Source organism: Oncorhynchus tshawytscha, linkage group LG33, assembly GCF_018296145.1.
Source record: "Oncorhynchus tshawytscha isolate Ot180627B linkage group LG33, Otsh_v2.0, whole genome shotgun sequence".
Classification (NCBI taxonomy): domain Eukaryota; kingdom Metazoa; phylum Chordata; class Actinopteri; order Salmoniformes; family Salmonidae; genus Oncorhynchus; species Oncorhynchus tshawytscha.
This window is the reverse complement of record NC_056461.1, coordinates 43,998,160-44,010,034: the sequence shown is the minus strand read 5'-3', so window position 1 is coordinate 44,010,034 and position 11,875 is coordinate 43,998,160. Positions and strand designations below refer to the sequence as shown.

The following is an 11,875-nucleotide window of genomic DNA, read 5'->3' as shown; positions in this document are numbered from 1 at the left end:
AGATTAAAACAGAATAGAACAGAATAGAATAAAATAGAACAGAATAGAACAGAATAGAACAGAATAAAACAGGATAAAACAGAAGAAAACAGAATAAAACAGAATAGAATAGAACAGAATAAAACAGAATAGAACAGAATAGAATAGAACAGAATAAAACAGAATAGAACAGAATAGAATAGAACAGAATAGAACAGAATAGAACAGAATAGAATAGAACAGAATAAAACAGAATAGTAAAGACCGTCCCCAGTTGGGTTAGTGTGTTTCTCAGTGAGAGCACCGTTAACACATTAACATCTGAATCAGAAAGGAAAATAGACACACATTCAACTCACTGATCCGCTCAGAGCCGGGGTTAATCACCCTCCATTCACTGTGTGTGTGTGTGTGTGTGTGTGTGTGTGTGTGTGTGTGTGTGTGTGTGTGTGTGTGTGTGTGTGTGTGTGTGTGTGTGTGTGTGTGTGTGTGTGTGTGTGTGTGTGTGTGTGTGTGTGTGTGTGTGTGTGTGTGTGTGTGAGGGAGGGAGATAACTGGTGATCAGAAGACCCGTCAGAAGTAGAAAGGGTGGCTGACAGATGGGAGGAGAGCCAGAGACAGTGCGAGACAAAGAGCAGGAAATTGAGCGAGCCCAGAAAATTGAGCGAGCCCAGAAAATTGAGCGAGCCCAGGAAATTGAGAGGAACAGAGCTGAACCGTGTGCAGCCCGCGCGGCCCTTCCACGGAGGATCAGTGACATATGTATATATAAAAAGAACCGTTAGGCCGCACAGGAGAGGAGAAGCGGCTCGGGAAATAGCGCTGCACGAGCCCGGGTATGGAGATGCTCAAGTAATTCGGTCTCTGGTGCAGGTTATCAAATCACCCTAATTAATAAGATACCAGAAAGGTAAGAGTCACTGTGCCTTTCCCTGCTCCTCCTTAACTCCACACGTATGTCTGGGGAGGAGGGGTACCTATAACCCAACTTAACCTAACAACAACATCCTAGTCACAAAATGGCTGCCGCCCCTCAATCTTTCCACAGCTTCAATGTTCTCCTTGCTTTCATTGAAGGAAAAGTACTATTTCATTCATGCCATTTCCGTTCATTCATCAGCGCGCAGGCCAGCATACCCTCCGAGTTCCATCTCCTCTTATCAATGGAGCTGACGTCAGTCGCGCCGCATCACGAGGTCAGGGGGGGAATATAAAGGAAAGTTGCGCTGGCCGTGGTGCTGAAAACTCTCCTCACGACGCACAGATGCGACAAAACTAAAAGTGTTTTTGACAGTTGTTCGTTGAGAAACAAACACATCACATAAACTGTTGACCCAAAATAAAACACCAATATCACTTTTCCACATAGTTGATAGTCCAGTCGCCCGAGAGAAGAGGTTGAAGACGTTGAAACTGTTTATTAATCATTTATGAAGTGTAGGCTGAGAGACTACCAGAGGCACAAGATACAGCACTTCTCCCTCGCAGGAATACAGGTGAGTTACAACATCTTTTTCTCTCTCTTTCCTTTTCTCTGTTTCTCTCCCACACCAGGCGCGGTAACGGTTGCCTGTTGATACTATAACTAAACTCTCTGGGGAATGAACACGTCAGGAGTATTAAAGGACTCTCCATAGTTGGGAACTATAATAATGTTGGGTTGATTTATCTAAAAGGAGCCGTTTACAGAACAGAGTGACTTGAAGGCATCTAAAGGAGTGCGTAAAGACGGGGGGAATCAGTGTGGGAATGTTCTGCTGGAACTACGTATATGACACTGTGTTTTAATACATTCACAATTAGGTTGTCAGAGAAACAACTCTCGGTTTGTCCCCTGCTGTGTATTTGTTTGCAATTAAAGGAACGTTTTATTGTATCTTGAACAATCTGGATAGACTGTACGGTTGAAGAAGTTCTGTTTTCATTGGGTTGGAAACTCTGAAGAAGCGCAGCGACGGTGTGGCAAAGGACATGTAGAATTATAGGTAATATCGCCTGTAATGGGCTAGACAACTTAAAATGTAAAATTATAATTATAATGTTAAAGGCTATAGGTTAGGCTAAAGACACTCCACATTTTAAAGCGGTCTAGCGAATTACTAGGTTATTGTAAAAGAAAAGAAAAAAAGATTAAACTTAAAAATCCCGACCTAAATATTTTGTCATAGCCTACTGAACCATGGATTAAATGTGTGTCTCTTTGCTGCTGTTGGTGTGTGGTGCCTTATTTCAAAATATCACAATATTTGGTTATAGGATATTTATTATTTGCTTTCCTCACAAGAACGAAATTCTCTCGCAATTGGTGCCCAACTCGTCATGGTTAGTTTGAAAATTCAAATGCGCATTTATAGCGTTGGCTATATAGACACATTTATCCGTCACCATTTTGGTTACGTGGTGAATATATCAGATTTGCTCTTTTTTAAATAGGCGGGAAAAATCTAGATGCATTCTTCTCTCGCTCCTCGACTGAATGTGACCACCCCAAAAAAAACAGCACAGACATCATTTCACACACAGATTCGGAAAAAATTGAGAGAGACCGTTCTTTCTGACGATCTACATACCATTAACGCTCTTTCTGACATTCTACATACCTTACCGTACGACTTCGGACAGCGACGTGAGGTGTCATAATAACGAACTCAGCGGTGAATAGTTGAACGGAACCAGAGAGCGGGTTAACATTAACAACGTGGCTCGCGGTTTTACGCATGGCTGTCCTGGTGCGCAGCGCAGGCAGACGAGTCGGGCTCGTGTCCATATGGAAGCATCGGAATGCAGCTGCGCGTGTTGCTGCCGCTAGACAAAATAAACAGAGCACGAACAGCTTCATAATGTCGGTGTTGTACGGTCGCTGTCATTATTCCGCATGTATGACGCTCTGAAGCCGGTAATCCGTATGTCTTGTTTTGGTGGATGAGTTGAGGACGGTGCTTTTTTTTCCGGGAAAATATGGGAGAATATGTCAATGCAATTTAGATACCAACTTTGACCGTTTTGAATTTACAATTTTGTACTCCAAAAATGTATAGATTTGAAGCACATAGGCGACATGGCTACACATACCCATTTTGCCATCTGTTTCTCCGGCTGTACCAAAACCAGTACTGCACAAAGTATTGATTTAAAGGCTCCTCTAACATCTGTTAGAAATCAACAGAAGCCTCCTGTGGAATTGCGTCTGATGTCATCATATAATGTCATATAGAACTCGATAGAAACGGCTGGTCGTCAGATAGGATTCGGTAGAAACGGCTGGTCGTCAGATAGGATTCGGTAGAAACGGCTGGTCGTCAGATAGGATTCGGTAGAAAACGGTTGTTCGTCAGATTAATCTCTCGTGGTCAGATTATGTGTGTAAACAGCTCACCTAGAATTATTGGTTTTCATCATTGATTATTTGTAGCCTATGAACCAGGATTCGGCGACGGCTATGCTTAAAAACTGTGGAGGTGATTTCAAGCCCGTGTGCGGATGATAAACGGTTTCCACTAGATTCCACAGCCACAATGTCGAAATTGGCAACATTGTAGGGTTAATGAAAACAAAAAATATTTTTGGGGGGGCCATGATAAACACGGTGAAATTAGTGGAAGGGATGGGCTTGGCCGAGAGTTTCCCTTTGCGAGGGAGGGAGACTTCGCTTCCACAATTGTTAGCAGCACCCCCCCCAAAAAAAAAAAATGACACATTATCATTTCTGGGTAGCCAATATTAGTCATCAGATAATGTCCTTTAGAGTGGGGTAATTATATGTGTCCTTTTTCACACATGTAAAATGTCCCCTGAGACAGGTTCGGAGATTGGGGTCATTATGGAGCGTTTACATTTCAGTCATTGAGCAGATGCATATATTTTCACATTGGTCCCCCAAGGGAATCAAACCCACAACCCTGGCCAACTGATCCACACGGAACCAATTAGGGTGAAGTTCCTTGTTTAAAAGGTACATTGACAGATTATTCACCTTGTTGGCTTGGGGATTTGAACTGGCGACCTTGACGAGTTACTGGTCCAACGCTCTTACCGCTAGGCTATCTGCCTCTAACCGCTAGGCTATCTGCCTCTAACCGCTAGGCTATCTGCCTCTAACCGCTAGGCTATCTGCTGAATGTGACAGCCAGTAGGAAGCAGATATAAGGCTAATAGCTGCCGACAGCTGCTCTCCGCAGGGTTAACGCTGCTGCTGCTGCCACGGCCTGTATACAAATCGAATCAAATTTATTTAGAAAGCCTTTCTTACATCAGCCGATGTCACAAAGTGCTGTACAGAAACCCATCCTAAAACCCCAAACAGAAAGCAATGCAGGTGTAGAAGCACCTACACAGCTTCTACACCACAGAATACATCTCTCTACTCTTTATATTTTTCACATGCATTGTTCATTTGTTATTTTTTATAAAAATATAGATATTTATCAAATCGTGATTTATTTGTGCATTTTACATGTCTCAACACACTTTGCAGAAAAAAATGATTAAAAAGAAGAAAAAAAGAGAAAATAAAAACCATGATTGTGGTAATAAATTAAAAAACAGGAACCAACAAAGAACAGAGAAACACGGGGACAGAAACACCTACAACATTAAGGAATCCAATAGGACAGCGTGACAGGGAGAGAGGGAGGTTCTATACAAACTGCATCTATACCAAAATATATGAGAAAACATTATTATTATTTTTTAATATGTTTATTTATTATTTTATCTGTAATCAATAACGCTATAGAAATTAAATTATTATTATTATTATTTGTAGTGCTACTGTGTCTTTACAACTTCTACACCATTAATTAGAGAACAGACACAGTGGAATACACAGAACTATATTGACAGTGTTAAATGGGATGTGATTTCCTGCTTTTCTGATGTCATTTTATTCATCCATCATTTAAATGGACCTACCCATTTAAACAGATACTGTGAGATTCTGGCAATTATAATAATAATAATAAATAATAACATTTCATTTGTGTAGTGCTTTTCATTACAGTGTTAGCTCAAAGCTCTACATAAAAAATATAAAAATAAATAAATCATGATAACAAAATAAAAAATGCAATAGAAGCATTATACGTTTAGAATCAAGGCAGGAAATAGCAATTATACATCCTAAAAGTACTTTACAGATTAGGATTTGAAGAAAGACCGTCTGTAGAAATGGGTTTTATGGCCCGTTTTTAAAAGGTCCTTGTGATGGAGCGCCTCTCAGATGGTCAGGGAGAGCATTCCATAGGCGAGGGGCAAGAGAGCAGAAGGCCTCATAGTACGAAGATGTGTCATGGGGACTTGAAGCAGTGGGGCGTTGCTGGAACGGAGAGCGTGTAATTCTGGAGACGTTGTAGTGATTTGGCCGGAAGGCCCACGAACAGAGCGTTTGCCGTTGTCAATCCGGGAGAAGATGAAGGCATGGACGAGTTTCTCTGCATCTGGCTGGGAGAGCGATGCTTTGAGCCTGGGCAATGTTTCTTAGATGGAAAAATGATATCGAACTTGACTCCCGGGTTGGGGTGGACAGTGACTTGACCGTCAATTTTAGGCCAGAAGTTTCCAGCAGTACTGACCTACTTGACCCAATACGCATAGTCACAGTCGTGCTGCTGTTCAGCTGGAAGAAGTTCTCTTACATCCATGCCCTTATGTCATCTAGGCAGCTGCCAAGTTTAGCTGAGATGCTGTCTGGCTGGGTGTACATGTAGACTGGGTGTACATGTAGGCTGGGTGTACATGTAGACTGGGTGTACATGTAGACTGGGTGTACATGTAGACTGGGTGTACATGTAGACTGGGTGTACATGTAGACTGGGTGTACATGTAGACTGGGTGGACATGTAGACTGGGTGGACATGTAGACTGGGTGGACATGTAGACTGGGTGTGCATGTAGGCTGGGTGTACATGTAGACTGGGTGTACATGTAGACTGGGTGTGCATGTAGACTGGGTGTACATGTAGACTGGGCATCTTCAGCGTGGCAGTGGAAGTTAATATGATCGTCTCTGAGGATTTGGCTGAGATGGAGCAATGTACTGGACTAGGAACATAATAGATCCCATATTCTGTATATTCAGAGTCAGAAGAACTCGTTAAGTAAGCATTGGCGAGGAAAGCTACCTCTAACTTCTTTAACACTGGACACAGAGACATACGAATGGTATTCACAAGTTCATCTGATTCTGGGGAAGTAGAAAATTGCCCAAATTTCTCAGTATCCCTTTTAAACAAGTTGGCTATAGTCCAAATTATAGAAACAGTTTATATACAACCACCCTGGTCCCTCCCTCCTTGTCCCTCCCTTCCTGGTCCCTCCCTCCCTGCCCCTCCCTTCCTGGTCCCTCCCTCCCTGTCCCTCCCTTCCTGGTCCCTCCCTCCATCCCTCCATCCCTTCCTTCCTTTCTTCTTCCTTCCCTCCCTCCCTGTACCGTCCCACCTAATTCCCTCACGTCCACCCTCCCTGCTCCCTTCCTTCCTGCTTCCTCCTTCCCTCCCTCCCTCCTTATTCCCTCCCTCTCCCTCCACTTCCGTCCCACCCTGCTCCCTCCCTGCTCCTCTCTCCCTCCCTGATCCCTCCCTCCATGCTCCCTCCCTGCTCCCTCCCTCCCTGCTCCCTCCCTGCTCCCTCCCTCCTCCCTCTCTCCCTGCTCCTTCCCTGCTCCCTCCCTGCTCCCTAACTCCCTGCTCCCTCCCTGCTCCATCCCTGTTCCCTCCCTGCTCCCTCCCTCCCTGCTCCCTCCCTCCTCACTCCCTGCTCCCTCCCTCCCTCCTCCCTCCCTCCCTGCTCCCTCACTCCCTGCTCCCTCACTCCCTGCTCCCTCCCTGCTCCCTCCTTGCTCCCTCCCTCCCTGCTCCCTCCATGCTCCCTCCCTGCTCCCTCCTTGCTCCCTCCCTGCTCCCTCCATTCTCCCTCCCTGCTCCCTCCTTGCTCCCTCCCTCCCTGCTCCCTCCCTGCTCCCTCCCTCCTGCTCCCTCCCTGCTCCCTCCCTCCCTGCTCCCTCCCTCCCTGCTCCCTCAATGCTCCCTCCCTGCTCCCTCCTTGCTCCCTCCCTCCCTGCTCCCTCCCTTCTCCCTCCCTCCTGCTCCCTCCCTGCTCCCTCCCCCCCTGCTCCCTCCCTGCTCCCTCCCTCCCCTCCCTCCCTGCTCCCTCCCTCCTGCTCCCTCCCTGCTCCCTCCCTCCCTCCCTGCTCCCTCCCTGCTCCCTCCCTCCTGCTCCCTCCCTGCTCCCTCCCCCTCCCCTGCTCCCTCCCTGCTCCCTCCCTCCTCCCCTGCCCCTCCCCTCCTCCCTCCTGCTCCCTCCATGCCCCATCCCTGCCCTCCCTCCCTGCTCCCTCCCTGCTCCCTCCCTCCCTGCTCCCTCCCTGCATCCTCCCTCCCTCCCTCCATGCTCCCTCCCTCCCTGCTCCCTCCCTCCTGCTCCCTCCATGCTCCCTCCCTCCCTGCTCCCTCCTTGCTCCCTCCCTCCCTGCTCCCTCCCTCCTGCTCCCTCCATGCTCCCCCTCTGCTCCCTCCCTGCTCCCTCCCTGCTCCCTCCTTGCTCCCTCCCTCCCTGCTCCCTCCTTGCTCCCTCCCTCCCTGCTCCCTCCTTGCTCCCTCCCTCACTGCTCCCTCCCTGCTCCCTCCCTCCCTGCTCCCTCCCTGCTACCTCCCTTCCTGCTCCCTCCCTGCTCCCTCACTCCCTGCTCCCTCCCTGCTCCCTCCCTCCCTGCTCCCTCCCTGCTCCCTCCCTCCCTGCCCTTCCTTGCTCCCTCCCTGCTCCCTGCCTCTCTGCTCCCTCCCTCCATGCCCGCTCCCTCCCTCCATGCTCCCTCCCTTCATGCTCCCTCCCTCCCTGCTCCCTCCCTCCCTGCTCCCTCCCTCCCTCCCTCCTGCTCCCTCCCTCCTTGTTCCCTCCCTCCTTGTTTCCCTCCCTCCCTACTCCATCTCTCCCCCCTCCTCCTCCCTCCTCCCTCCCTGCTCCCTCCCTCCCTGCTCCCTCCCTCCCTCCTTGTTCCCTCCCTCCTTGTTTCCCTCCCTCCCTACTCCATCTCTCCCCCTCCCTGCTCCCTCCCTCCCTACTCCATCTCTCCCCCTCCCTGCTCCCTCCCTCCCTACTCCATCTCTCCCCCTCCCTGCTCCCTCCCTTCTCAGATTATGACGACAATACAGCATGGTAAATGTCACCATCTTCTTAACAATGATTTTAAAACAGTCTGCTCAATGTCCCCCCTCCCCTACAGGTGCTCGGACCCCCCTCCCTGCCCGTTCTGCATGGTCATGACCAGTCACTACGCACCCTCCACAGCCCGACTCATCCTATTGGTCCTGCTCACTGTCACTCCACGGCTGACCGCCACCCCTGTGGGTGGGGATGGGCAGAGGGAAGGGCACTCTAGGACACACCTTAAAGAGGACAGCCTCAACCCCTTCCATAGCCCTCTGGAAATCAGCCCCAGCCCCCTCCGCTACCCTTTGGACCAGACCCAGGACCGGATAGAGGACCAGGAACAGAGCTATGGTGGCCCTACAAACATGGACCCTGCCCAGGCTCTAGCCGCTATGCTACTGGAGGCCCTGGACCACACTGGGAGAGGAGAGGGGGATCCAGTCCCTTTGGAGGAAAGAAGGGATGAGGAGACAAGGAGAGAGGAGGAGGAGGAGGAGGAGAGGAGGGTGGGGGAGAGAAGGATGGAACAGCTAGGACCAGCACTAGTGGCAGCAGCTCTGGGAGAGGAGTTAAGAGAGATAGAAGAAGAAGAGGAGGAGAGGGAGGAGAGGAAGAGGTCAGAGGACAGAAGCTGGCTTCTAAAGGAAGACGGGGACAGAGCTGGTGGTGGAGGTGAGGAGGGAGGACAGCAGAAGGAAGAGGAGGAGGAGGAAGGTGAAGCAGGGAGATGGGGAGGTGAAAAGGAGAAAAGAGCAGAGGGGAGTAGGAGAGGAGAGGAGGGGAGGCCTAGTGACCTCCAGCGGAAGGCTCGGGGCTACTTTCAGAACATAGACCTCGGTCTCCAAGACAACGAGATTCTTCCCCCTCTGAAGGGGTATAAGGCCTACAACACCCAGCTGGCACAAGCTGGGAAAAAGCTGCACTGGGAGGAGGAGCGGGCACGCAACACACCCCTGGGGGGCAACTTCATGGACGACTTTGAGAATGAAGCAGAGGAGGAGGCGGCTTTGTCGATGGTGGAGGAGGAGGAGGCTCGTGCGCGTGCAGAGCAGCAGGAGGTGCAACGGCAGCAGGAGGAGGCAGAGAGGGCTAGAGAGGAGGAGCAGAGGCTGGCGGACATCGCCTCGGACATGTTGCTGCAGTACATGGGGAGACAGAAGCAGCAGGGGGCGCCCTACCTCATGGCCAGACAGAAGGCCGGCGCCAACGCTGCTGAAGACAAGCGCTCCGAGGAGGTGGTAACCGACGGCGACGACCTGGATCAGCAGATGATTGACAGGCTGATCGAGATCAGCAGCAAGCTGCACCTGCCGGCCGACGACGTGGTCCAGATCATCTCCAACGTAGAGGAGAAGAAGAAGAGGAAGGAGCTGTCGTCGCTTAGCAACCCGGTCACCCCGCGTTACCGGCCCCTAGTTCCCCCTCCCCTAGTGACGGGCCCCATGTACCACTACACAGCCTCCTCCAACCCCAAAAAGGACCCTTACTACCAGCCCTACAAGAACAAGTGGAACAAGGACAGAGCCAAGGCCAAGGCCTACAAGCAGGACATCTGGTTCAAACCCCAGAAACAGTTCCTAGCCTTCCCGTCCTACCCCTACTACCAGAAACCCTACCGAGCCTACTACCCTGTGTTCTTCCCCTACCCCAAACCCCAGTACTACGACAATACTCCCATGGGGGAGGAGCTACCCCACAGCCCGCCCTTGGACTATGAGCTCCGGCCTACCAGGCGCAGACACAGGGCCGGGGGCAGGGCCAGAGGTGGAGGTAGGCATGGCTGGAGACAGCAGCCCCTCCCACCCCGTCTTCCCTCCTCTCCCTACATCTCCAATTACATCCTGCCACACCCCCGGACATATCAGCCACTGCCTAAACCCCTCTCCCCCCAGAACAGGGGCAGGCAACCCCCGTTCTACTACCCACCTGGGCCTGGGGGCTTGGGTGTAGCTGGGGGGAGGGTGGGAGGGGACTATGAAGATGACGATGGGCTGGTTCCTCAGTTGGACAGTCAAGAGGAACTGGAAAACTTTATATCCAAAATATACATGAAACGCAGAATGTACTAGAGACAGAAGGACAGACAGACACTACCGCAGGACAAAGGGACCAAACAGGGGGAGGGATGAGAGGGAGGAAATAGGCTGGTTGAGAGAGAAGGATAGGATTGGAGGAGAGAGAAGAAAGAAAGAGTGGGTGGGTGGTGGTGAAAGATTGCTTGTCTGTTGTTTTTTTCATTTTTTCATTTGTTTATTTGTGACCAGGGGAAGGGAGGAGGAGGAGGGGAGGGGAGGGGAGAGAGACGAGGGGCGGGGAGAGGAGGCGGGGAGGGGAGAGAGACGAGAGGAGGGGAGGGGAGGAGGGGAGGGGAGGAGGAGGAGGGGAGGGGAGGGGAGAGAGACGAGGGGAGGGGAGAGGAGGAGGGAGGGGAGGAGGAGGAGGGGAGGGAGGGGAGGGAGGGGGCGGGGAGAGGAGGCGGGGAGGGGAGAGAGAGAGGAGGGGAGGGGAGGGGAGGGGGGAGGGGAGGAGGAGGAGGGGAGGGGAGAGGAGAGGGGAGGGGAGAGGAGGAGGGGAGGGGAGGAGGAGGAGGAGGGGAGGGGGGGGAGAGAGACGAGGGGAGGGGAGAGGAGGAGGGGAGGAGAGGAGGAGGAGGGGAGGAGGAGGAGGGGAGGGGAGGGGAGAGAGACGAGGGGGGGGGAGAGGAGGAGGGGAGGAGGAGGAGGGGAGGGGAGGAGGAGGAGGGGAGGGGAGGGGAGAGAGACGAGGGGAGGGGAGAGGAGGAGGGGAGGGGAGAGAGACGAGAGGAGGGGAGAGGAGGAGGGGAGGGGAGAGAGACGAGGGGAGGTGAAGGGGAGGGGAGAGAGACGTGAGGAGGGGAGAGGAGGAGGGGAGGGGAGGAGGGGAGGGGAGATGTTGACGTTGTGAGTCAGAACTTCCGGTCGATCCTGATCAGGGGAGCTGCTCGCTGTCTGCTTTTATTCAGGTCTGTCTCTGACGTTGGGGCACATCCAGAGAGTTTCGGAGGGGGGTTTAGAACCAACAACATGGTGCCGACAACAGGAGACTCATGTTTACAGAATCATCTGTAGACGGGTTAGCTGACAACGTCACCAAAAGGATGTGCTTCAATGGGGCCAGAAATACACGTTTTGTTGTGAAACGATGACAAGAATCTGACATGTGGGGAAACGTCGTTTCAGCTCGTAGTATCATGTTGTTGATACCATGTTTTGTTTGACTGATTTCAAGTCAATGCTAATATGGCAACAAACAAAATAGCTAGCTAGCTAACCAACAACTGCAACAATATATTTGCGAGACAACAAGTGCTCATTGTACAAATGTATTAATGTTTTCAGTAAACATTTGAGACTTGACATGTTGTCCACAGTTTATGCCAACCCGTCTGTGTTGCCCCAGAGATGCGCACACCTCGGTTTTGTCGCTAAACAACCAACCCGTCTGTGTTGCCCCAGAGATGCGCACGCCTCGGTTTTGTCGCTAAACAACCAACCCGTCTGTGTTGCCCCAGAGATGTGCACACCCCGGTTTTGTCGCTAAACAACCAACCCGTCTGTGTTGCCCCAGAGATGTGCACGCCTCGGTTTTGTCGCTAAACAACCAACCCGTCTGTGTTGCCCCAGAGATGTGCACACCCCGGTTTTGTCGCTAAACAACCAACCCGTCTGTGTTGCCCCAAACAACCAACCCGCTAAACAACCAACCCGTCTGTGTTGCCCCAGAGATGCGC

The 11,875-nt window shown here is 51.2% G+C and overlaps 1 protein-coding gene across 1 annotated transcript; it reads left to right on the top strand.

The window, feature by feature from the left end:
• Positions 1–970: 970 nt before the first annotated feature.
• Positions 971–10,308, top strand: si:dkey-175g6.2 (neurosecretory protein VGF). The gene is made up of 2 exons (XM_024409350.2): positions 971–1,475; positions 8,198–10,308. The coding sequence occupies exon 2, from the start codon at positions 8,229–8,231 to the stop codon at positions 10,191–10,193; it is 1,965 nt and encodes a 654-aa protein (XP_024265118.2). The 5' UTR covers positions 971–1,475; positions 8,198–8,228; the 3' UTR covers positions 10,194–10,308.
• The last annotated feature ends 1,567 nt before the right edge of the window (positions 10,309–11,875 follow it).

Coding starts and splice junctions, on each gene's coding strand:
- si:dkey-175g6.2 (XM_024409350.2), top strand. CDS start 8,229: ATGGTCATGACCAGTCACTACGCACCCTCCACAGCCCGACTCATCCTA.